The sequence below is a fragment of the Diuraphis noxia genome, unplaced genomic scaffold (assembly GCF_037042655.1).
Source record: "Diuraphis noxia isolate RWA-SAM2 unplaced genomic scaffold, SU_Dnox_SAM2 contig0001, whole genome shotgun sequence".
NCBI lineage: Eukaryota > Metazoa > Arthropoda > Insecta > Hemiptera > Aphididae > Diuraphis > Diuraphis noxia.
The window spans coordinates 71799510-71827120 of NW_028301711.1; the positions used below are offsets into that span (position 1 = coordinate 71799510).

The 27611-nt window shown below is 26.8% G+C and overlaps 2 protein-coding genes across 2 annotated transcripts in view; one reads left to right on the plus strand and one right to left on the minus strand.

Moving 5' to 3' along the window:
• The first annotated feature begins 5154 nt into the window (after nucleotides 1-5154).
• Nucleotides 5155-12459, plus strand: l(2)k09848 (WD repeat domain 74 lethal (2) k09848). The gene is made up of 7 exons (XM_089217287.1): nucleotides 5155-5314; nucleotides 6927-7134; nucleotides 7200-7407; nucleotides 7953-8051; nucleotides 10400-10506; nucleotides 11147-11357; nucleotides 12350-12459. Exons 1-7 carry the CDS (start codon nucleotides 5170-5172, stop codon nucleotides 12407-12409), a joined length of 1038 nt encoding a protein of 345 aa, XP_089073413.1. The 5' UTR covers nucleotides 5155-5169; the 3' UTR covers nucleotides 12410-12459.
• Nucleotides 12460-20583: 8124 nt separating this feature from the next.
• The window catches only part of LOC107164623 (homeobox protein six4), a 40034-nt gene continuing 33006 nt past the window's right edge, over nucleotides 20584-27611 (minus strand). Inside the window, exon 3 of the mRNA XM_089217241.1 lies at nucleotides 20584-23786. Coding sequence (XP_089073367.1) covers nucleotides 23405-23786 — 382 coding nt within the window. The 3' untranslated portion in view covers nucleotides 20584-23404. The remainder of the gene's footprint in view (nucleotides 23787-27611) is intronic.

Below are 27611 nucleotides of genomic sequence, written 5' to 3' on the forward strand. Positions count from 1 at the left end.
ATTATTATCTAGTAATATACAAAAATGTACTTACTCAACATACCTTTATAATTATGATAGTTTTCAAATACCAAACTATTGCAGCAGCTAACACCTATATAAAAGAGAATTATTTAGTTTTTATTCATATATAAAATACAACACTGCTGCAGAAAACCTCTTCACTCTCCTGCGTCCTGTTTACAATAGTCAATAAGACATTATAATGTTTTGATATGTATACCTATTGTATATCTATGACAATAATACATAGGTAATAATATAGTTTATACAATATACATGTGTATCTAAAGTTATTACGGTAGACTTTCGATAATTCCAAGTAGGAGCCCTTATATTTATAAATGCCTGCAAGTCCAACAATTTTAAATTAGTTTCTGGACTTTGAGTACCTTATACACATGACTGTAAGTTCTATGGCTGTTGGTACTTTTTTTAAATTTTAATAAGAATAAAATAAGTTTATTTTAGATTGTTTATGATACATAAATATTCAATTTAAACAATCTTTTAATATTTAATAAAACAATATTAGTTAACCGAACTCAGAGGGAAAAAAATATTTTTTTTTTGTATTACACACTTTACATAAAACTTGGAATTAACGTTGGAATCGCTACTCTCCTCTCCCCACCTTAAAAAATGTGTATTTAATTCATACATATAGGATTGTCAATTTCTATTTTTCTTCATCTATAGATTACGAATCAAATCACAACAAAATAGTATCGACCTCTTAAACATTACCTTTATGGTCCATTCATTGAAGAAAAAACTATAAAAAAAGTTATTAGTTGTACATACAGGTCATAATACACTTTTTAATTTCGTATTACACAAAGTGTGTCACATAATTTTAATTTATGACCGAACTTGTGATATTGTGTACTTGTGTTACCAAAGATAATTTTTAATAAGCTTAAGTTTTGAAAATGAATGTTTCACTGAAGTTTTTACGGCACTGACTCTCCAAATTTTTAAAACTAGTAAACTCTCCTGGGTTTACATTTTATTTATCTGAAGGAATTATATTTTGTTTTTACTACTTACCATAATTAACATACTTGACTTTAAAAAAAAATTGTTTGTTCAATTTATTATGTTATATAAAATAATTCAAATATACAGTTACAATGTATACAAACGAAATTATTACAGACTGAGATTCGGGAGAGGTTACAATCACCTCGTCTACACAATTGACAAGCAGTATAGCTCAGCTCCCAAAAAATTTGAATATTATAGTATATACCTATTACTTAGGGCCTAGTAAGTAATTATAATTTATTTTATCTTACCAAGTTCCTTACACGCCTAGTACACTTAAGTGAAAAATACTGACATTTAGGTAGGTAATGTGATTTTATTTAAAATGGTTAATTCCCTTATTTTATGTTTGAATAAAACAATGATCATAAGATATTTATGTATATATAAAAAATATTTCTTACAAAACACGGTAAAAGAATAAAATATAAAAAGTAAACATAATTTATATATTTAGTTATTACCATCACAAAAAGTTTAATAACTATTTAAGTACAAACGCACAGTGAACGATATACGTAATAGCATTTTGTATCATGCAAATTTCGTAATTACACAACATTACATCAACCTACAAAATTCATAAAATCAGTTTTATCAAACATTTTGACATTTTTTAATTTAAAATATTAAAATATTTTGTATTTAATGCAATAATGCAGTTAAAAATCGTTAATAGCTGTTTCACCTTCACTGCCTGCTATAGTTTTAAATCTTAATAACCTTACATTATGAAAATTATTTAAAAATAATAAATGTCCAGGACATGCGAATATGTCTTATATAGTTAGGTACATACTTACATTAAAATTCACAGTATAAAAACGAATACACTACGTATTAAGTATAAACATTATACATATAATATACAACACTGTAGCAGTCTGATATCGATAACGTTCTACTGTTCTAGATATTACAATGGTATAAAAATTTGGATAAATTAAATTTGAATGAGCTGCTTCTTTACTTATAAAGTGGAAAGTCACCCCATTTGCACACTTATATCACAGGAAAAAGCATAACAATAATACTATTTTATAATTCTAATTTTGGTTTTGTAAATAGCTGATCGTCTTATTCATAATGGTTAAAGCTACATAAAATGTAGATGTGACTATAATAGAATATTTATTGAATTTTATATTCACATTAGATACATTGATCAAGGAACGAGAAATATCAATAATAGCATAACTTTAATTATCTAGGTATAGGCGTTTGAATTAAATCAATGTTATACAATTTAAATATATATCATATTGTGTAAGTATTATACGATATGTACTAAAATAATGAAAAACTGACTAATTAGTAATATTATATTAATAACAAATAAGGAGATAGTAATGGTTTGCAAAAAATTACATAGAGGTAGTTGGCGAATAGTAATTGTACTACATTGATGAATAGCTAGGTTTTACAAGTGCGTAGTAAAATAAATAAAATAATATTATTATGCACACAGCAAAATATGTATGCTCAGCAGTTCACATCTATAGCTTCGTTCATTTATCTTAATTGGTCTATTGATTATAGGTATAGATAGATTTATCATACATCAAGGTACACGTCAACGTGTATATTATATATCGTGGTCCGTAGTACATTTTATGTCAGTTTGTTACGATGCTCAATGTTAAGGGACTTGTACTTTTAAATAAATTCCTCTCTTTCTATTCATATAATAGATTTAAAATTGATGTATTGTACAAAACAAACGTACAAACACTGTATATAATGTTATACCCTTAAAATTTGACAAAGGATAAATCTGTCATAATAGGTATTAGAAATTTAAAATCGGTGGTTGGTCTATAATTAAGGAGTTTAGTATAGGCAATAAATAAAGTTCGTGCGTGCATGGCTTGTGACTGTGGGTGTAGTAAATGATTATTAGTGTGTGTCGAGTTCTCGCAATGTTTACCTACTCCACTTCTTATCTGCTAATTAACAATGACTGCAACAAAACTATATAGTAATACACATTACACAATAATAATAATAAATTACGCGTCTTCTAAATTATTTTTCACCAAAGCTAAATTGCATATGTGCTTAATGTTAACTATACTGAGCGTAAATTGTCTATGTAGTATGTTACACTTTGCACAATAGTAAGACGACTAGACAATACAACTTATGGGTGTGGTATCCTTCTTATCACAGTATAAATAATAAAACAATAATGTACTGTGTCCTAATTTCCCATATCTTAACTCTAATAAGGTCTAGAGTAGTTAATACCTAATACCGTAAATAAATAGGTATAGGTATCTTATACGAGTAATACTCCCATATTGCAATTTGTGATGTGTTTGATTTATTATTGTTGTATAATTATTTTTAAGTAAATTATGGTAGTTTTCAATTGTTTTTAAACCACATAATTTACTTATATAATAATTTTATATTATATGATTTAAATATCAGGTACCTACCTACTAGATATTTATACATTCATTAAATATTAATAATAAAATTATTATATTGTTTTCGGAAAACATCGGTTTAACTAACTGGCTACTATTTTACTAGACTAACTCACAGATTAGTAATTTCTATTGGCAAGAAAAGAACTCCCCATACGTGAAATTTTTATTTGTTTAATTTATATTTATTTTATAGCTAACCATAAAATTGTTAACTCTATTTTAGCTATACGCCTTTTCGCCATACCTAATAAGTAGTAGAGGTACCATGGATTAAAACATATTATACTAGAATATTTAATTTGTGGTAATACTTACAATTTAAAAAAATTACATATTATGGTTAATATAAACTAATTAAAGTGACCTGGTGTGACGCAGTGTTTGGATTACTAACGTGTTCTGAGATCAATTAGGTATTACATTTTTTAGCAATTCGTCGTTTACGGATTTTCGTTTGGGTTTTCTATGTTTTCTTGTCCATAGTCATTTTTTCCGACATCCACTCTGAGAATTATACTATATTGAAGTAGTAAAATAATGAATATATAGTATATTTGTGAAAATTCTACTGATTATTAGTTTTACTACGAGTATGGTAAACACGTTGAATGACTTATATAAATCTGTTTGAATATAATATTATAGCTCTCGACCAAATTTTTCGAAGTTGATTTTTTTCAAATTATTTCCCTTAGGCCGTCTCCATTTCTAAAAAATCCAAAAAAAAAATTTTGACAAATTGACTAACCAGTAACCCGTGTCACAAAAGTAGTTCTGTAAATCTTTCTTTTTTATATAACCATTAACCAATCATAGTTTTTCAAAAAAAAATTCTACAATATATAATAATAATGATATAATTACAATAATGATACATTGTGTATGGATACCATTTTTAGCCTTTTAGGAAATGAAATGTACGATAATTTGCTACTCAATATGTGTTTTTCGCATAATATATTCGAATAAAAAGGTCTTAGTGGACTGGCATCAGTGGCAGTTTTGATAAAACATCAAGGGGGGGGGGCTATTTTCAATTTTTGTATTACTTATATATATATGCATTATGCATATATAACTTACAGAACATAACAGTTGACACAAAAAAAATCCAAGGGGGCGGCGAGCGCCCCCTTCGCCTTCCCCTAAAAACCGCCACTGACTGGCGTGATATGGTGGTTGGTTTTCACTAACTAACGCGTTTTGAAGTCAAGCATCAACCGGTATCACTAGTCCCCGGATGGGTGACCACCCGGGTTCTATTGAAAAATATCCTCCTCAATGCCATATAATATACACGTGTTCTAACCGACCAGTACTCTCTTCCGCAGTTAAAAATCAACATATTCAGGCTATAATAGACCATAGATGTTGAAGCCTTAACTCGAAAAAAACAACTAATTGAAAATAAATTTTGCCAGTGACTCAATTACGAATCCCAGCGACCCAGCTTATATTTTGTAAATAACAAGATATTAATTATTTTTAATAAACCAAAAGATACCTAATAATACTTTTTACCGGTATAATAAAAATTATTTTTTGAATCCATATGGAGGCTGTGATGGTTGTAGTGAAATCATGGAGGTAAAAATAATAACGTTTTTCACTCGACGTCGAGTTATCAATAAATTTACGTCATTTCAAAACAACTACAAGCACGTGGTTTTGAGAGTATTCGCGACGAATGATAAGAGACCAAATAGTGAGAACTCAATTCGCCGCTTTTGTAAAGCGTAAAATTGTTTTTAACCGTTGTTTTGTTATTCGTTTAATTAAAATGGCTTGGACTTACGATGCGATAATTGGGTTCAGCAATGGAATGTTAAAAGGTAATATTTTTAAGTTTTTTGTTCTGCTAAGAAATTTGTCTAATGCCAATTCTGATCGTGACCACCAAGTGTAACTATTGGTTATTTAAAATAATTTCCTCATTTTTAAACTTGTATGAATGCTAGAAAATCAGTGATTTGTTGTTTTGGATTATTTAAATTGTTTCATTAAGTTAATGTATTGATACTAAATAGTTAATTAACATTACTATGAATATATAACCAACCTGATCTGTTCTCGTTCCAACAGATGACAAAGTTTAAATCACACCTTTAGAATGTGATAATAATACTGCATAATTTATTTAACATTTAACCATCATTTATACTTTTTATGATAGAATAATATTGCAATCAGTATAAAATATCAACAATAATGTCTAAATAATTATGTTATACTCTTTTTAAAATGAGAACCCATCATGTTTGCAAATACGGCAGGGCGCGCAGTGTCAATGACAATGGTCTGCGAACCCACAAACTAGAACCAGAACTTGTCCACTGCCTGGTACATTCTCATTTAAAAAAGTGTATTATGAAATAGTTAGCTTCCTAAAAATAAATATTATGATATTCATTTTGAAATTTAATACATATTATATAGGGTTGTAGGTATTGTACCATTAATGTATCAGTAGCATAATTTTTATTTTTATTAGCCTAAGTCCGAGAATAAAATTTTGACCAACATGTACAATTGAACAAAAAACTGCTATTTTCTCTTGAAAATTAATTTCCACTTTTTATCCCAATACTATTCCCATATTACAAAACTAGTTTAATAAATTTTTTTATCTACCTCCATGGCATCGTTTAAGATTTTTTAAGATAGCTCGAACAAATTAAATTAGGATAATAAATCTGAAAGATGTAAAAACATACATTCTATCCGAGATCTTTAGAAGTTACAGGCATATATGACCCCAGCTCTCCCGCACATTGGAATTTTACAAATTAAATTTTGTGGGATTATAATACATCAATACTATTATTGTTTTGCGTTATACACATCTTTGTAAATGTAGACTTAACAATATTTTTTATCTTCCTCCATATACCACTTAACGTTACAACACTTTTCATTTATACACTTACATGTCTATGTAACATTTATTTAAGCTTAAACATATTATGCATTTTAATTATTATTGTAATAATAACTTATTAGTGCTTCAAAATATTATATTTTTTTTAAATTTTAAAATAAGTTCTATTTTATCACTAGTAATCAGCCCATTGCATTGCATTTGCATTTTGACAGTATGTAAAATAAATTTATATTTAATTTGCAAGTTTTTATTTTGATTTAAGTTGATTAATTTTAAATTGACTCGTGACTTCTCTTATTTTGTAATTAATTTAAATGCTTAATCCTTGAGACTTTAATTTATACTAGGTTAGGAGGTATTTTCTGAAAAGTCAAATATTTTTTGGATTAGGGTTTTATCAATTATATATCTTTAGTTATTGATATGTTTAAATAATTACCTGAATAGTAAATGTTTATTATTGAGGATTCATCATATTTATTTGCTAACAATAATTTTAGAAAAGCTTTGGAGATTTTTTTAAATGTTGTTTTACATGTTTTAAATTTTTTTGTTCTTAACAGGTGTTGAGCTTAAAAAAAACAAGTTTAAATACACTAATTTACTGGATGCATCTTTGACGCTAAATAATCTTAGCATTTATGATGAAAGCAAAACTATAATAAGCTCAAAAAGAAAAATGTTGATATTTGATTTGAAAACGAAAAAAATGTCTAAAAAATATCTCATTAGAGAATCCGGAAATATTATTGGTGTATTTAAAAAAAATAAGTAAGTAATTTAGGTATCATAAATATTTTGTACTTTATTATTAACAATTTATGTTTTATAATAAGTGTTTTAGTTGCTGGAGTGGATAACGGAATGGTGGTGGTCAAACCTATAAAACAAACTAAAATAGTGTCGGAAAAAATAAGTGCTGGATCACATTTATCATGTGTTAGACAAGTTCTTACATTTGATAAATTTGCAACAGGAGGAAATGAAAATCCGTTAAAAATATGGGATTTAGAAACGGGAAAGATTGAATTTACTGCTAAAAGTGTAAGTCTTTATTTTTTAAAATATTTTTAATGTTCTTACCTTTTTTGGGTTATAATACATATTTTGTTATTAATATGTACTTAATAGGATGCCAGACCCACATGTGTTGACTCCGTCTTACAAGTGCGTTATATAATAAATTTTACGCTCGGCGTAAAGATTGAATTGACCACTAATAAAAATTAAAGGTAACATTATTATTTAGGGCATTACATGGACTTTTTCATCATATTTTAATTTTAAAGTGAGTTATGAGTATTTTAAAATTGTAAATTGTTTGGATATCTTAAATTACTCATTACTCGCTTTAAAATTTAAAAAAAATAATAATATAAAGCCTATAAGATGCCGTTGATAATAATCTAGCCTTTAAATTTTATAAAAGGCCAATTCACTCTAAATTTTAAATTAACAGAACTAAACGTGAACTTCTGAGCATAAAATTTGTTATGTTACGCACTTATAAGACATGCGGTTGTGGCATCCTTTTAATATTAGACTAATAGTTTTAATGATTCTTATTTGATTTGTTTTATTGTTTACAGCCTAAACCAGATATGCTTCAGCTCAAATTGCCTTGTTATGTATCTGATATTCAATTTTTTAATAACAATAAAGTAGTAGTCTCTCATAGACATGGAGTGGTAAATATTAATTTATAATTTATTTAAAGCATAAACATTTTTAGAAAAAAATATTTTAAAAATGTTTTCATTGTATCTTTATTTGTATATATTTTACGGGCAATGTCGAATACCATGCAATCTACACATTGCCCGTTCAATGTGGCGCTGCCCGGGCAATGTGAACCACAATGATTTTTTTTTACCAACAAATAATATTTACTGAATTAAAACAATAATTAATTATATTCATATATCATATTAATATCACAAATATTTTGACGGAATAACAAAATAAAGTTAGTCAAAAATATCAATTATTGTTCGTAATATATTGTTGACTGATTTTATCAAGACAGCTCTTAATTTTATCATTCCAATATTAGCAATTTTCTTATTGGAAACTTATGATTCTTAAGTACGACAGGAAACAAAAACAAGTTTGTACAGCGTGTTTCCACAATTTCATAGTTTATTGTAAAATTTCATTTCATTGAATTTATTATAGCTTACTTAAATTATTTAACAATTATTATTATCATTGTCTTAAAATATTCATTATATGATAAAATTTAATAAGATTATAAATAATAATAAAAATAATATTTGTTGGTAAAAATAACTGTGGTTCGCATTGCCTGTAACATATATATCAATAAAATGATATTATATTTAGTAAAAAGTCATACTTGATACATCTTGCATATAAATACTAATTCATAAGGTGTTTGATAAATTATACGATTTGGTAAATATTAAACATGGTAACATCACATGAAATTATTTTAATATTAAGCTGTTAAGGTATTAATAAATAAATATGATTAAAACCTTGAGAAAATCAGTACAGAAAACCCATAAGCTTTAAGTTATGAATTAATTAATGAAAATAATATTTTAAAAATGATGATCTTATTTGAAATATTTTAATTACTTTATACCTTACCTTCAAAATATTTAAACATTGATAAATAAATAAATTTACTATATCGTTTCCAAAGTGTATAGACAAATATATAAAGTATTAATCAAAATTATGTTTTGGTAAAATAGTTCTAGTTAGTAAATATTACTAGAAATTTGAAGTCTAGCTTTGATAGAATTCAGAGCTAAATTATATTTTCATTTACTGACAAAATTTCATTAGCTTAACTATATAACACTCCTAAAAAATAAATGTATTTTCATAAATTATACAAATAATAATTCAACAATAGATCTCAATAAAATACTAATTTTAACCTAGCCCATCCATTTTTTTTTTTGTGGATCTTTATTATTTAAGTATTTATGGCTGTTATCTATTTTGTTATTCTAAACTATTTTTCCAAGTAGAAAATTCTAGCAATTGTAACTTATTTCTATTAGTATAATTTTTTGATGAAGTCCATAATCAAACTTAATCAACTTTTTCACAAATAAACAATTACATAAAAAAGAAATACAACTTAACCTATGATGTTTAGTAAGGATAAGTGCAATTAAATTAATCTAAAGGTTAGATATTATTTGTCTTGAAATTTAAATAATGGTTTATGGAGCTTTTTCTTCTTATTGCTTAGTATAGGCTATAAACTTGAACTAAATCCAAACAAATTCTGTTAATTAGTGCAATTTGTGTATTTATTTATAACTAGGTCTCCCATCCGTCCCAAAAGATCTGTTGTTTTTATAAATATATTAGTAAGTAATGTATACATCATACTTGAGATAATTATAACATTAACTATTAATATAATATGTAATCAATGGTGGAAACCTTAGACACATACAAACAAAAAAAAATTTTTTTGTGAGATTATAAAAACTTTGTGTGTAAACTACTTTTTAGCTACCTGTTGCAGGGATTGAAAAAATAAACTATAAAAACGCTCTGAGTTTCAAGGAATTAGTTGGTATTTGAAAATAGTTCAGTAAATTTTTGAGTCTAATAACTTTGGGTTATCTTACGCTGGATAAAAACATAGTGATTAAATATCAAAATTATAAGTTAAAATATTATGTTTGGTTCAATTATATTATTGTATGCAAACTATAGTAACCATTTATATAGAAAATATAATGCTAATTTCTACTTATTTGCTTATACAACTGTATTATATAATATGCAACTAATGTCAAACATTTATATCCATGAATAAAAATTCCAATGAAAAGGCCTTTTAGTTTTTCAAAAGTTTTCCAATGTTTTGGACTACTTTTCCCATTTTTCTCTCATTTGGAATATTATGAACATTTAGTAAAAAGATAAACCAAATTGATTAATTTGTTCTCGATTAATGCTATTACCAACGAATAAATTATCAATGACCAATGACTAATGTTTAATAATGTAGCATAACAATTTTAAATTTACTTTTACATTATAGGTTGATTTACATGATCCATTGTCTAGTCAAAGAAGACCAGTAGCATCTTGTAAAGCAGAAAACACAGGTTTTGTCAGCTTAAGAACTATGCCAGATTACAGTGATTAGTAAGTGTCTTATTAAGTATTAAGCATTGTTAAACCGAGTACCAATTAACACAAAAGCATTGATGTGTATATTAGTGGTTCCCAATTAGCATTGAGCCACAGACTCTTAGCTAAAACTTAAATTGGATCGAGGACCCCTTATTTATATATGCTAAATAATATTTAATATACATTTAATAAGAATTACCTTACTAGATTTAATTTATTTTTGTAAATATAGAAAAAAACATTTTTATTTTTATATTATGTATGAGGTTAGGTGTTAAAATCAATTTTATATTTTAAGTAAAAAATATTGAAAGTTTTTGATAGCTAAATAATGTTTATTTTATAATTTTAATTAGCTTACTATAAAAACAAATATAATATTTGTTTTAGAAATTAAATATAGCATCATTTTTTATTAATCTATTCATCTGGATTTATAGATTTAAAAAAAAACTGACATTAAATTATTTGCTGTGATTTATTTTTTGATTAAAATGTGTTCCAAAATATTTTTAGGTACCAATTTTTTTAAACTTTTACTTTGTTCCCAATGTCGTTCGTCATATTTATTTAGATATTATTTTTTTATGCTGTAAATATCAATTAAAATTTAAAATATGTTCATAATTATTTATTATTTTTTGAATTGCAGTGAAGTAATCGTAGGAACATCAAAGGGATCTATATTTCATTATGACTTCCGTGGAAAATCTACATTACCTGTGAAAACATTTAGAGGATGTACTGGTTCTGTAAAATCAATATCCTGTGTTAATTATTTAAGCCAAATGCATGTAATGAGCATAAGTTTGGATTGTCATATAAGATTACATAACTTTACCAGTGGTGACCTCACTATGCAGGTATTACATTATAAATATTTGTATACCATGTCATTAATAATTAATGTTTTTTTAAATATCTTTTATTTTACTGAACAGTCTATAAAAAAACTAACTAACTTTTGTAAGAATCAATATTAATTTTTTTTTTATGTATAATATAATTTATAAATGGTAAAAACTTGTGCTATATTTATAATACATAATATTTCATTTTATTTCTTGAAATTGAATATTAACATATTCATATTTTTTTTGAAAAATTTTTGTATTGTAAATTTGTAAATATCAATGAATACATTATACTTTAAAGGTTTAAAGTTAAAAGATATTACAAAATTAATCTATTCTGTTATTTCTATTGCCATTATTACATTTGAACAATTGTGGTATACTATGAACTTCTATAGAATGGGCCATTGCTGTTCATATAATATCATATGGTTTCTTCTTCCACACGACCAGATGGTTTTGAATCGGAGATGCGTGGCACTAACTGTTTTTGGTTGGTGCCAAACTTGTTTTCTCTTAGAATAAAGCTGCGGTCTTCAACCTTTTTAACATGCAACACACTGTGTTATTAAAAACAATTTTATTGAATAATAAAAGGCTTTAGCTGCTATTTTTGCGTAATTTTTCGTTCACAAGTGTGCCCAAAACATTTCCTAAGAAGTTTCAATCAATATTTGATTAATTATTTATATATATTTACGGGTAAAGCCCTTTACAACAATTTGTTTGTGATCACAAGCTTAATTTTAAGTAATTGATTTTTATATCAGTAGACATTTTAACATCAAATAACTGCTCTTAAATCTACTGTAAATAGTTGCTCAATCCTTTCATAGCTTATTAAAATTCATAATTAAAAAAAAAAAACCTGTCGCAACCCTGTTGACCCAGTCCCTACCCACTGTTATAGAATATAGTAATGTTATAGTTTAGTTATATTGACAAAATATGTGTTGAAACTTTGAATCTAATAATTATTTAATAATTGTTTTTTGTTACAGGATTATATTGTAGCTAAGCCATTAGCATTATTGATCAAGCCAGATGAAGCTACAGTTTAATTAATCTATTTATTCTTTAATTGTAAATAAATAATGTCCATTTTATACGATGTGGTAATTGTTAAGATGTTTTTATTATTATAAATAAGGTTTAAAATTATTTGAAGTACCAAGGCTGGACATTAATAAGTTAAAAGGTTAAAGTTAAGTTACTTTTAACTAAGTTAGATAACGAGTTTTTTTTAGTAATTTTTAATGTAACCAGCTAATTTTGTTCTATCTTATGAACAAACTTATGGGTTAATTAATGTTATTGTGACATTAAATTATTTATTTTCCAAAACTGCCGATTTAAAATATTATTTGTTTATCGATTTAGTGAACACTGAAATTCTCGACCGGATTATATTGGAATAAATCGATTTTATTTTTTAAGTTAATGGTATATAAATACACATTTATGGATGCATTTCAAAATGTTTATCATTTTGGTATGCACATGCACAGTAAAATGTGTTATTTTTAGTAGTAGCATCTATTTTGAACACCATATATTTGGAGACTTATTTTTTAAAGTAATTTTTATGGATTAACTGTGGTTCTAAATTTAAGATTGATTGAATAAGAGCCATTTCAATTTTAATGAATAATACATTTTTAAGATTCATTAAAATGCTTAAAGCAATACATTTATAATTACAGTACAATGTCAGTAATCCGGCCGTTCGATAATCCGATATGTCCAGTAATCTGGTTATTTTAACCTATACGTATCAATATATGTTTATATATAAAATTACTATCGTAAACGATAAAATGTTAGATAAAACTAAGCAATACGTATAAACCTATTTGATATTTTATTTGTATGAATATTCGATGAAATTATCGAGGAAGTGACGGCCGAAGAAAAAGATGATGATGTTAAAGGAGGAGAAGTAGGTGTTCAAACAATAACTCACTCCACTGCAATAGATTCCTTTACTATGTCCATACTTGGGCAGAAGAGAACGGATAGTGATGCATGTAATATTTTGGTGCTTAAATGACTATAAGAAAAAGTATTAGAAGTATCATTTCAAACAAAAAAACAAAAAAAAAAATTAATAATTTTTTTAAACCTATCTAATTAAAATACATATTAATTAAATATAACCATGTATATATTACTTATATTCTATAATAGTTACAAAAAAAAAAATAAATAGTAATATATGTATATATAATTATAATACTACATAATGTAATTTATTTTTTTTACAATATGTATCAGTAGAAATGTTAAATTAAATAAGTAGAAATGCGTTTTTATGTGAACCCTTGTTAATCCAGCAGTAGCGTGGTCTGATATGTGTTGGATTACCGAGATAGTATTGTATTTGTTATTGGTTACGTTTGAATATTTTTTTTTATATGTGCTTTAAAAAAAGATTGATCTGTTTATAACTTGTAAAAAAATATTTGTAAAAATATTCAAAATGTAATCAATAATAAATAATTATAAACGCTTTTATGTATTTTAATGAATTACAAAAATTGAAAAATGTATTATTCATTCAAATATAAATGGCTTTTGTTTAGTCAATTTTGAATTTAGACTTTAAAACCATAGTTGACTCATATAAATTACTTAAGCAAAAATAGGCCTATCTGAATATGGTGTTCATAATTAAAATATTTTTAAAACATAAACTAAGACTACATAATTATATTATGATAATATTATTATACACTACAAAATATAATATAATAATGTATTCAAAATATAAATAATCCAAAAAAATGGTTGAATATTATACCTACAATTTTAATTCATAAAAATAAGTCAATTTTACATTGCATTATGGAAAATGTTTTGATTATTTCTTCAATATTTATTTGTATACCATGGTGGACTGACAATAAAGCTAAACCAGTTAGACGATTTTCACTGCAGTTATTTCTTCTCAAATAGGTTTCTAACCTGTAAACATCTGCACATAATTAGCAATAGGTAACCTATAATCCTATCTGTTCGCCATTCTTACAAAAAAATAAGTGATATAATGAAACATCATAACTCATAACATAAGTGTTTCCTGTTAGATAGATTTTTTTTAATATCTGTATGATATATTGTTTAAAATCTACATTTATATGTTCTTTGATACAAATAAAAAATAAAATGTTTTTCGTTTGATTTTATAATATAAAGAGTTGACTGTTGACTGTTCGGTTCCAATTTCATTCAAAATTTGTATGTTTAGGTCTGTGACTGGTTAAAACTATAAATGACTTATAATGTACATTGAATAGTATAAATGAAGAATATTAGGAGCGATTATTTTATTTAAAATTCAGTTTCAACCTATAGGGGGTTATAACGCATCATGTTCTAAGGAGTAATATTTAGGCAATTCATATGACATATACATTTGAGCTGTATTATAATAAAGAGGACGTTATACCCGCAAGTGTTGTCTCCCCTTTACAAGTGCATAGCATGGCAATTTTCACGCTCAGCAGAACACGTGTAACTCTGTTAGTTTAAAATTTAGAGTGAATTGACCTCTTATAGAAATTAAAGGTATAACGTTATTCTCGTGGGCTGTTATTTATTATATTTCAATTTTAGTTACGAGTATTTTAAAATTGTAAATTGTTTGTGTATCTGAAAATACTCATAACTCGCTTTAAAATTAAAATATTATAAAAAGCCTATGAGAAGCCCTAGATAATAATGTTACCTTTAATTTTTATAAGAGGTCAATTCACTCTAAATTTTAAACTAACAGAGCTTCACTTGTTCTGCTGAACGTAAAAATTGATATGTTACGCACTTGTAAGACGGAGACATCATCACATCTTCTTAATGTGTGAGTAGTAAATGAATACAAGTGTATGTGATCGTTATTTGTTTTTAAATCTCGCTCACGTTCGCATATTTCAGTAAATTATGGAAAATGAAATACATTTTTGTTTGTGCAACTATGAAAACTAATAAAACCAATAATGATATAATACTTCCTGAAGTTCAATTGTAATTCCTAAAAATAGATTGAATTCATACGTGTCTAGACTATCTTATTTAGGAATTACTCTTGTTATTTAAGATTTGATCTATACATAGTACATACTAATAACAACCTTGCTCTAAAAATAAAAAAATATAAATCGGAATATTAAATATGAATTATAATAATTAATAATAATATTTTTCTTAAAGAATAACTACCATCATACCTGACCTAAAATTCTTTTTCAAAAAAGTAGTACCTAATAATAAATTAAACTGATACTTCATTTTTCTATCAAATTCATATTGATATTTGCTATACCTATTTCATTTAACCATAAAAAAATTATAAAATATTTTTATACCAAATGTTCGATGTTGATGAAGGGTGGGCAGTCCCCCCCCCCCTGTTCACCTAGATTTGCGCCTCTAATTTTTAAGGAGTTGTGTTTAAACAATCCTTTAGTTATTTGCGTTCACTGCTCGTCTTTGTGTGAGTAGTAAATTACCAATATCGTGTGGATACCTCTGCAGACTAATCACTTGCATTATACATATTACAGCATTAAGTATCCACAATCCACATGCACATGTAATTATTATAGTCATTTTATCATGACTTTTTACAAAGGTCCGATTTTAAAAATGTGAATATATTTGAACGCACACTTAAGCAATCTTATATATTTTTATTTACTTTACATCGGTCGGAAAACTTTTTTAAAATTTTTTAATTCTTGACGGAAATAAACTTTTAAACTTTTATCAATTTTTTTTTAATGAATATAGTTCAATATACTAAAAACTATTGAAAATAATATTGAATATGTGCCCAGAATTATGCAAAGTAAACTATTTCATTAAATCAAAAATCTTTAAATTTTTTACATTGAACCACTAGAAAACTTTAATACCCCAATTTTTGTCAGTCGCTAAGGTCGTTTTGATGACAAACTGGTAGGGTTTACACAAGAGCCTTAACCCTTTATAATGAAATTTTTTATATTATGAATTTTAAAATGTCAATCAAAACCTAAACCCTTGAGCAAGTTCATCAAAATTGCGTTTTATTATTCCTCTTCTTTTATATAGGAAAATGTTTGTTTGACGTTTCATTTATTAGCATATTTAAAGCATTAGCTTTTGCGTTTTCATTTTAATTTTTTTTAACGTTTTGTAAATTCTTTGTGGCTTTTAAAAGATTTCCGATAAAAATAAATTTAAAAATAATCTCAAAAGTTTATGATACGAAACAACACAGTCGAGTTCACATATTATTTTAAAATATTTCGCCCATGTTATTTGTTTTTGGTTATCCACAAAATATTTCAATTAATAATATAAAAAGCTCATCTCGGTCCATAACTCGGTGTACACGCGGGAAATAGGATACGATTTGCCCTTTAACCCTCCAATTCCAGCGCCCCGAGGTATTGCTGTGCCTTGCCAACCCGTAGTTACGACCACTGCCAACTCGTAGGAGAATTAGATCGTGATTTCTATTACGGCGGCCGGTTCGAATAGAGGACTAAGCTGACTACATAATATATTGTATGAGTTATGGAGGGTGGCTCGAGAATAATATTTCAAGACGACGATTGGGGGATTAACGCGTGCTGCGAGGGCTGGTAAGGCGAAGCATTCTGCTCCCTATATTATGGTTGTGTTATGATTTATGCCCTCCGGGTATAGGTACCTGGAGCATCTGCTAAGTGCCATGGGTGTCCCCAGGGGGGCAATACAGGGCATTCCCCCCCTAGAATTTTAAATTTGTTTTTTAAAGCATTATCTGCAACGCACCAATTTAGTAAACATAGATTTACTTTTAAAATGTATAAAAAAATCATCATATATTTTAGATTCTGAGCGGTGTGATATAAACATTTGGATATAAATTGTACCATAGGGATGAACGACTTTTATTCATAATTAATAAAAATAGGTAGGTTTATCACATACCTACCTAAATTAATGTTGGAGGCAACGAACTTTTAAATTGTACAATGATGTGATGTGTTTTAGATTCTGAGCGGAACGACGAATGTATGATTTTACAATGTTGTGTTTCTTTTTGTGTCTATTTACACGATAAGTTGTAGAAATAATGATTCGACTTTCAATTTCAGTACCTACCTTTTCAGATTGTAAAGTGAATCTAGTTGGTGTGTTGGGACGGTCTAATTTTAAAATTCCCGTTAACCACCAGAAAACAAAAACAAAAATTAAGAAAAACTGGGATTTTCTACGCAAAATCATTTTTTGAGAAAATCACTTTTAAATATTGGTGTAACTCTAAAACAAATTACCGTAGACACATGAAATGTTTATACTGGCATTTTCTATGTTTGATAACATTTTCAAAATATTTCAAATCTATTTAAGGTATTTATAGACATCTGAAATTTTCAATCTTTTTAGTTTTTTTCTTTTTTTAATGATCATAACATATTTTTATTCGTTTGGTCAAAAAGCTTCAAAATGTAACACAAGGCTCCTAATATATTGTCACAATGGCAGTTAAAAATAATAAAAACACATGATCATAATTTTTTAAACCGAGCATTGCAAGTTTGAATTTTGAAAAATAAGTAAAAATCACGAAAATTTGCAATTTATTTTGAGTTAAAAATTCATAAAAATGTATCTTTTTAAATTTAAGATTTGAAAATTTAATAAAAGATTCTTTATAATAATTAATTTATGAGTATTAAATGTCTACTGGAAAGTCATATTAAATTTTTATGAGCTTTTGAATTACATTAGATACTTACTCAATTTCTCATGTACTGATATTCTTATTTTGTTGTTATTCAAAACGAATAGCTATAGAAACTTGAAATTTATACTGAATGTGTATTTTATCAATTCCTATACGTGATAAAATTTTAAAATATTTCAATAAATGTTAATCTATTTATAGACATTTGAACCTTCCATTTTTTAGTTTTTTATTCTATAAATGTCAATACAATTTTATTCATTGGGTATAAAACCATAATTTGATATAGTAGCAGTAGGAAAGTATTAAAAACACATAAGTACATTTTTTTATGACCATATAAAGTTCAAATTTTGACAACATTTATTTAATTGAAAATGTACAAATTCTTTAATCGTTAAAAATTATGAAACGCTTATATTTTATAGCTAAGAATTGAAAATTTAAAACAAAGTTCCTGGAGACTTAATACTTCTAGAATATATATTTTTTATTCTAATATTAATATAGTGAATGTCGTTGACGACTTATATTAACACTATATAATAAATTGTATATAAAATGTATGACTGAGTGAGTCAGGTACACAATGAATCTGATTTAATTAATTTAGAATTTGTTTTATAGGTACCTAATTTTTTTTTTGAAATAATATCAATATAATTAATATTGTATGAAACTATAAAATATCCTAGACTGACGAACCGTCTTCGCTCAGAATCGTTTTTCGCATACAATGATATTATAATTATTTTATCATTGAATTCAAATTTAATACCATTCATCACAGTAATCCATTTGTAACCTATTGTACAGTAGAATGACATCCACTTACCCGCTTTTTTAAATTAATTTTGACCCTCCACCCAAGAAAAATGTCTGGGGACGCCCATTTACAGAGCTACACACTAACCTAGCGCTAATCAGGAAGGGAGCTTCTGGTCTTTCTGTGGGGTTTTTATGATATGTGTACAGTGGACCTATACATTTGTTTTGTTTCTTGCTCCAAGTTTCAACAAATGATGTCGCATAGGTGAATACTAAAGTAGTGCGCCACTATAATATAATACTATACTATAATATAAATATGGCGGTTCCGAAAAGGAGTGGAAAAGGTAACAGCCAATAGTATATTATAGATAATATTGTAATTTATAACTAATTTTGTTTACATTTTGCAGATTATACGATTTAACATTTTCCGGAACATCATTACATAAGTTAAAATGTTTATTGTTGTTTGGGCTTTATGCAATTTCTGTAGATAATGATAGCGATTGGGTGCAATGACGGAATATTAAAACAAGTAATGAAAAATAATTATTTAATTATAATTCTACTTGCTATACAATGAAGTAAACCTATTCAAACTATTAAAAAAATATTCGGTTAGGTACTTTAACTAGTAATCGAATTATATCTAATTTCAATTCAGTTCAACTTTTTTGCTTAAACGAAAACACGCATACCTACCTATAAGGCTATCAATATTTAAATGTTAACCTACTTAAGGTAAATTAATTATCGGTCGCAAATTTAGCAGTAAAAACAAAATATCGAATAATATTTGATAACAAAATAAATATATCTTATGATAAAAATAATTGTAGATATTATATAATGTTGGATTTTATGCAAATATAGTCTGTTGAATCGTAAGTTGTATTATGTCAGTAAACTGTGCGAAAATTCTGTAATATTATCATTATGGACGTCAACATTTCTAATATTTTTAAAACATGGTGAGTTGGTATATATATAATATATATATTTAACATCTGAGCACGCAAATGAGTGTATTTAAAACTGTAAGTTTTTTTTTTTTTATCACAGCTAACTAAAACTGAGTAAATTGAGTTGTTTTTTTTTTGGCACGAGTTGTAAAAAAAATTAAATGTGAGAAAACGAGTTGGGTACAGCCTTTCAGTTGTTATGAGTAAAAAAAAAAAAACCAAAAAAATAATACTCATTTGATCATATCAGAGAATAGAGGTGTACATAATGTCTTGGTCTCACCAAAAACAAAAACATTTTCTACACTCCATTGTGTATACCTACAAGTGGACTTGATTAACTCGAAGTTGAAGGGACCGGACAAAAATGTTGAGTTACTCCAGAAGTCCAGAATTCGAGTTATCCGAAGGTAATGCAATACGATAGAAAATTCTAGAGAAATGGGAAGAAGCTCTATCGACGATTGCGAGTTAATCAAGTTCAGCTGTATACGACTGTACAACATATTACTATACGAGAACAGGGCGAAAATGTGTAACCTATATAGGGCAGTAAAATTCCAAATACGTCTCTGCAGGCTCTACTGATTTATAGGATGTCCTCTAACATACGGGCATTGCGATTATAAGTATATAATAGTTTACCGCGTCCACTCAGTATAAAATACAAACTAAGAAATGACAAACAAAAAATTTCTTTTTTTTACAATACATATATAATGTATATATATATATATATATATATATATATATATATATATATATATATTACATAATATTATCCAGATATATTTTATTTCAAGAACAATTTGTACAGTACATAATATATAATAATAATAATAATAATAATATACAATAATATAAGACGAATACCCGTTCGATACAATCACTCGGGCGTTTCTATTTTACAATATTAAAAAATCAACAAAAAATGGTCGGGTGCCACCCCGTAAAAAAAGATTTTAATGCGGTTACCTATATGAATAGTAAATCTAATCACCGCAGCAGCACATATATAGCTAGGATCCAGCTAGGTTTCTGTTTTCCAAATGCGTTTCACTTCGACGTGATTTCTATTTTATAACATTTAGTGTAGATATAATGGTTAACGATATACCTACTAAATATTACGTATTCTAAAACACAACGACGCACGTGATTTTTGTAAACAACTTTAATTCTATTTAATAAGGAATTAATTTTTCGCAAGGCCGTGGACCGAGATAAAAGCCAGATATATAAGACATTTAGATTGAACTAAGATGATGTTTGACGTCGTCCATCAACTTGTAATCATCTCATATACCTGTTATATTATATGTTTGAAATGGCGCGATAAACTAAAAACATAATTCGGGTATTACCTATAAATTATAATTGTCTAGAAACAAAAAAATATTAAAAAAAAAAAAAATTGTTAAAATTACCATAAAACATTATACATTATATATGTAATATTTAATGGGTATAACTATATACGATTTGTGTATTATTATATTATACACAATATAATTATATTTATATATAATATTTAACCACTTACGAAATGTATTTGGTATTTCAATTAAATCAACTATAGGTAACAAAGATAAAACTATTTTAATCATTTATAGGTGCACACACACACACACACAAACACACACACGCATGCACACCTATATATATGACATAAAATATGCCTACTTATATTATAGAACGATTATTTTCAAATGGATTGCACATGCCAATATTGTATCGTTACTCGTAAATAATATGTATATAATTTCGGTGAACTCAATGGCGCACTTCGAAAACAATTTTGCCAAATGTTAACATGTTTAGGTGATATGTAACTGTCATTTGTCAGTCAGTCAGTCCATATGTGAGTGTGGTCTCATATCTATGAAAACTTTCATAATATTATTGTCAACAAATGTTTACTAGATATTTAAACATATGTTTTAACTAAATGATATAATACAGTTAATAAACACGCGGTAATCATTTTTAAACTTATTTTAAGACTTTAATTAATACATTTTTTAAATATTCTTTCAAGAAGTTTCAGAGGAATCTTCTAGATACGGCCCTGTTGAATAGTTACCTACGGGACGTCCGAATAACTTGTCATTAGTAACGTAGTGTAACACTGCTGATAGAACAATCTCTGCAGTCAATTTAATTAGTAACGTGTAATAATAATGAAAAAAAAAAAGAAATCGAAGTAATGATATCTATCGATATAGTTTAAATATCTCAATTGTCAAATTTGAAAATGAGAAAATATTCGGAATGCCTATATTATTAAATAATGTTTACGTGGAGTGAATCAGTTTGGATTCTTATAATAGAATATTGTCGAAAGAAGAAGTTACAGCGTTTTACGTTTCCTATTGCGCTATATTTTTATTATATTATTACTTGCGCCGTATTTTTTCACTGCGTACGAGTAAGATAGAATCGAATAATAATCGTGCCAGAAAAAAAACAACAGATATAAATGAGATGTGTCTGGCTGTGAACAGATATGTCTGTTATCTGGCAATAGCTTCAAAACAAGGAAGGTATGACTAATATGATATCCATTTATTGTTATTTCTTTTAAGTCTCATGATTTACATATAAATATACCAACAACATAATTATAATATTATAACAACACAATATTATTATAATACCTATACCAAAATAATTTCACCTAATTTTAATTTACTAATTAATACATTTTCGGGTTTCCTTACCCATTTGCGGAATTATATTAAATTGACTATGACATTATATTTTTGTGTGTTAAAGGTACCTATAGGTATAACGGGTAAAAATATGATTGTCTATTTTTTATTCAAATGCCGTAATTTAAAAGGTGAAATATAATGAAAAAGGTCAGTTTGAAATATAAACAAAACAAAATAAAATTATTAGTCCGCAAATTTATTGCTAAATGTATAATGTTATACACATACATATTCCTGGACAGAACAGAAAATGAAAGAAATTATCCCCAAAATAGATAAATTAATTTTATTTGTTAAACGCATATATGATAGACATCCGGCATTTAAGAAACCAAAATAGCCAAACCCTTTTAAAAATAAATGTTAACAATAGACGATAGGTTAATAGCATATGAGTTTTTCCATAGGAATTTAAAAAAATACATTTTTAGTATAATGTCGGCACAAAAAATGTAGCTAATATATGGATGGGATTCATAGTCCTCGTTTACAAAAGGTAAATAACTAATAAGCTTTCTTTCAATCACTATTCACTGTTAAAACTTTTGCAAAATGCCCAATTATCGATCGAAATAAGCTATTATAATTATTGTTTTGTTAGTTGCAAATCGTTAGTGCGCCGACGGAAGTATTCGGGAACACAAATTGTGGGTTTGCTGAACATTTTGCTAATATTTATGCATGAAAATATTTAAAAAAATCTAATAATATTCATACATGCAAGTGTCAAGTGTGGATGACGAAGTTTTGCATACAATTTATACCATTTTGTGTTTTTCTTTTTTCATAGTAATATATACCTATGTCTATACGCATGACGCATATTGTACTGTTTGATCTATATTATACTAACATAATATTATATTTAATAATAATAATTAAATTATCAATTCATTATGAATGCGATGCGGCCGAAGTTTGTGGTATGGGCTGGAGCATTTGGTGATGGTGATTGTGGTAAAGATGACTGAGATGATTGTTGTTGTTGTTGTTTATGTTATTGTTGTTGGTGCTGTAATGGTGTTGATGGGGATGATGGTGATGGTGATGGAGATGGTGTGGCGGATAGTCGGACGCGAACATTTCCGAGTCGGACGCCGGGTATCCGGCCACCACCGTGGCCGTGGCGGATTTCAGAGCCGCGGCTGTGGCCACAGAACCCATTTTCCCGCCACCTGTGGACGAAGCCACGTTCTGGTAACACATGGACTTGACACCATGCACGTCAGCCATTTCATAGTTTCTGCTATCCGAACTGCCTATACTCAGCAAATCACTGAAACAAAAATTTCAAAATAGGTAAATCAAAAATATCAAAGTATAATATTGAATTACATAGGATCGATGGAAATCGTTTAGAAAAGGGTGTGAAAGTAAACAAATCTGTTCATTTAATACGCTCTGTAGATGAATTTGAAAAAACTGCCCAGCGATAAAAAAAAAAAATGTTTTTTTTTTTTTTTTTGAGCGTGACGTATATTATTTCGTTCTAATTATTACAAATTACAATATATGTATGTATTGTATTTGAATTCATTGATAAATCATAAAACGATTCTGAGTAAAAGCAGTCTATCAGTTTATATTACAAAGTATATTTTTTGATATTGCTATTAAAGTAATTTATTCTATAAATCTATAATACGGTAGATAAATTTTATTTTTGTCGATCACATTTCATTTATTAAGTATCATTGATTTTAATTTATATAATATTAACACATATTTTTGTCATCATCTTTTAGGGCAGTAAAATGCTTTGATTTTCAATATTAGTATTTTCTCTAATAGTCTTCAAAAGCGTCTAGAAAAACAGGAATTTCGGCGCATAAACAGTTTTCTACAAAATCGATTTAGTTTTTTTGGTGTTACTTAAAAATAACCATAGATACTTTAAATTTTTATCAAATGTTTTGATGAAAATTTTCCATACATAATTAAATTTTCAAAATATTTTGACTTTTTTTAAACTGTTTATAGGTCATGATAAATCTTCAATTCTTTCAAGTTTTTAAAATTATTTTTGATAAACCATTTTTTGCTAGAAAAAATTTTTAAAATTGAATATAAGGTTCTTCATAATATGTTTAAGTGTAATTATAAAAATAAAAATTGAGCGTTATTGCACAATGATTTTTTTATGAGCTTCTGAAGTTCGATTTTTGACAATAATTTGCAAATTATTTTATAGTTTTAAATTCAAAACAATTTTTCTTTTCATAGCTAAAACTAGCTACGGTTTAACCATATAATTAACGATAAATTTAAATTAAGGATAACAAATTGAATACCCGCAGAAGATAATCAAAAAATGAGTATTTTAAAATAATAAGTTTGGTAAATAAATAACTATCATAGTAAACAATTTAACAATTAAATGGTTTATATATAAATAATCTTGTTACTTAAAATTATGTGTTCATTAGATAGTAAATACTCAGAATTTGTGTTTTTGTTTGTAATTATTTCAAGATTTGGCAGTTTGCGATCTTTATGGTATTGTTGTTTGATTCAGTGAGAATAAACAAATTCTTTCGATACACATATTATCTTGCCCGTGACATTCCAACATACAATAGGCCATGTTAAATTGCGTAATAAAATTATCTGTTAGGTCATTATTATTTATTAAATATTTATATATTATAGGGAATGCCGGTAATATATTATATTAAATGTTAAAACAAAAATGACGTTTCAAGAGATTTTACAATTTCTGACATACTAAGATTGACATAATAGTGGGCCATACAATATCACAAAATATATAATTAAATCCAAAAACGACAAAAACCTAGGTAATAATAATTTAAATTGGTGACTTGGTGTGGCGCGGTCTTACGCTCAACTGTGGAAACGTTTTGAGCGTACGTACCGACCGGTGTTGCTAGTTACCGGATTGGTGACCACCGGGGTTTTTAGCAACAAATCCTAGCCATTTATACACAGTACACACATGTCTTAAATCCATGAATTTCTCTTAAAAATAAAATATCAGTGATATATTGAAAGGTATAAATTAATTAATATAAAATAAATTAAGTACTGCAGTACTCATTAGTATCATTTTACTGGAGGAATCTGTGGAAACTAGTGATTTATACATATTCTCTGAGAACATTTTACTATACCTAGCTTAAAATTTAAATTTTCAAATATTCTAAAATCAAATAATTAATAATTAATTTTCTAATAAGAACCAAGACAAATTACTAATCAAAGAAATCATCAAAAATTAAAATTATTTTGAACAACTATAAAAAATAATACGAACATTGTTAAAGTAATAGTTGTTTAATAATCTAATAAGGTTAAACCATTCCGCTCAACGATTACAATAAACATTTGAATTCAAATTTAACCATTTGTGATGATTTTGGCTCGGATATTCATAAACTTTGCATCTTACAATGAAATATCAGAAATTATGTATTCCAAGCTTAAAATGTGTTTCAATAACATACAATCTATATTATTAATTTTTATTTTGCATTTTTAGGTTTTTGTTTTCATTTTTGCGACCTTCGCAAAAAAAATCTCCTTCCCAAATCAGCTACTGATTAGCAATTAAGAAAATCTAGCTCAGATTTTAATACTTCGCTTCGCTACCTGCCTGTTAAAGGTTCTTTGCTCTCCATATGAATAAACCTAAATGTATCATCCGTAATATCATCTGCAAATGTCTAAACTTGATTAGTCTTGCTGAACGGTGGCTTTCCATCAACTTATTGTTTTTCTTAAGGGGATCCTATACCGTGATTTCCTGTCTTTTTTTAACACACGTTTTTTCTAAACGTACCAATTTATATGATAAAGCGACAAGAGTTATAAGAATAGATTTAAATTTGGCGTCAAGACTACATAAGATCGGTTTTCTCAGAGTAGTTAAAAAATTGTCATATTTCAATTTTTGGAGAAGTTAAAATCAAAAATAGGAAGTAAAAAAAAAAATATATATGGAAGTCGATCTCATGTAAATTCCACGAGAAATTCAAATCTGTTTTCAGAAATTTTATAGTTTAATTGTTATATCAATTGATACGGTTTGGTAAAGAACACATCTAAAACCCCAAGTCACGCTTGTGTTATAACTTATAAACAAAGGCAGAAAATCACGGTATCGAATCCCCTTAAAAATAGATATTATTTAATTCAATAGACGGCCCAACACGCTTTTCTCGATTACATTTCCTTCATAATATCATACTGGATTCACAACCCTCCCCATCTTTATTCGTTTCACCACAACTGATTATCTAATCAATTAACTATCCTCTTTACCGACCAACGAGGCTAGCAAATGAAGACCCCTCCCTATCAATTTCTTCTAGTTCAAATTTAATTTTAGTCCATTCATTTTATCGTATTATTATCTTATTATATTGTTATTGCTGCAGTTATTAAATTATCTAACTTGTTTTTCGGGCTTCAGCCTGCTAATTAAATAAAAATACATAATGTTTACAAACACGATAGGTGTATCGTTATACGTTTTAAGTTTATGACATTTCATTAAATGTAATACAATACATTTAATTTTTCATTGTTTAGATATAATTTACTACGTTTTAAACACATTACAAATACATTGGAGGTACATTCACAAAACAGTCTAGCTATAGTAACCTGTGTACGGGCAAAGAATGTTCATATATTCATTTTACACAATACACATAAAATAGTAGTATTTAATTTTCATGACTTATCATTTTGTTTATTAATCGTTTACACAAACTAATGATCGTATTACTCGTTTATGTCTGTTTTTTTAGGTATATACATAATATTTAGTATTGTCATTGATTACAAATAACTAAACAATTATAATCAATGATATTGTTTTCAATTACTTTAATTATTAATGTTATAAGCTCCACTCCAGTACACATATTTTATTTTTACTAAGAGTCAGCGTAAACATATTTTGTTAATGAATAATAAAAGAGTTGTGTTTTGCAGTGTATTACCTATAAATTCCTACATGATAATATATACTATATTATGGTATTTGATTATCATTCATTAAAAATGTTCATAATATTAATGAACTATTTTATTCCTATTATATCTACAGAGTGTATACCTCATAATATGTAGTTAT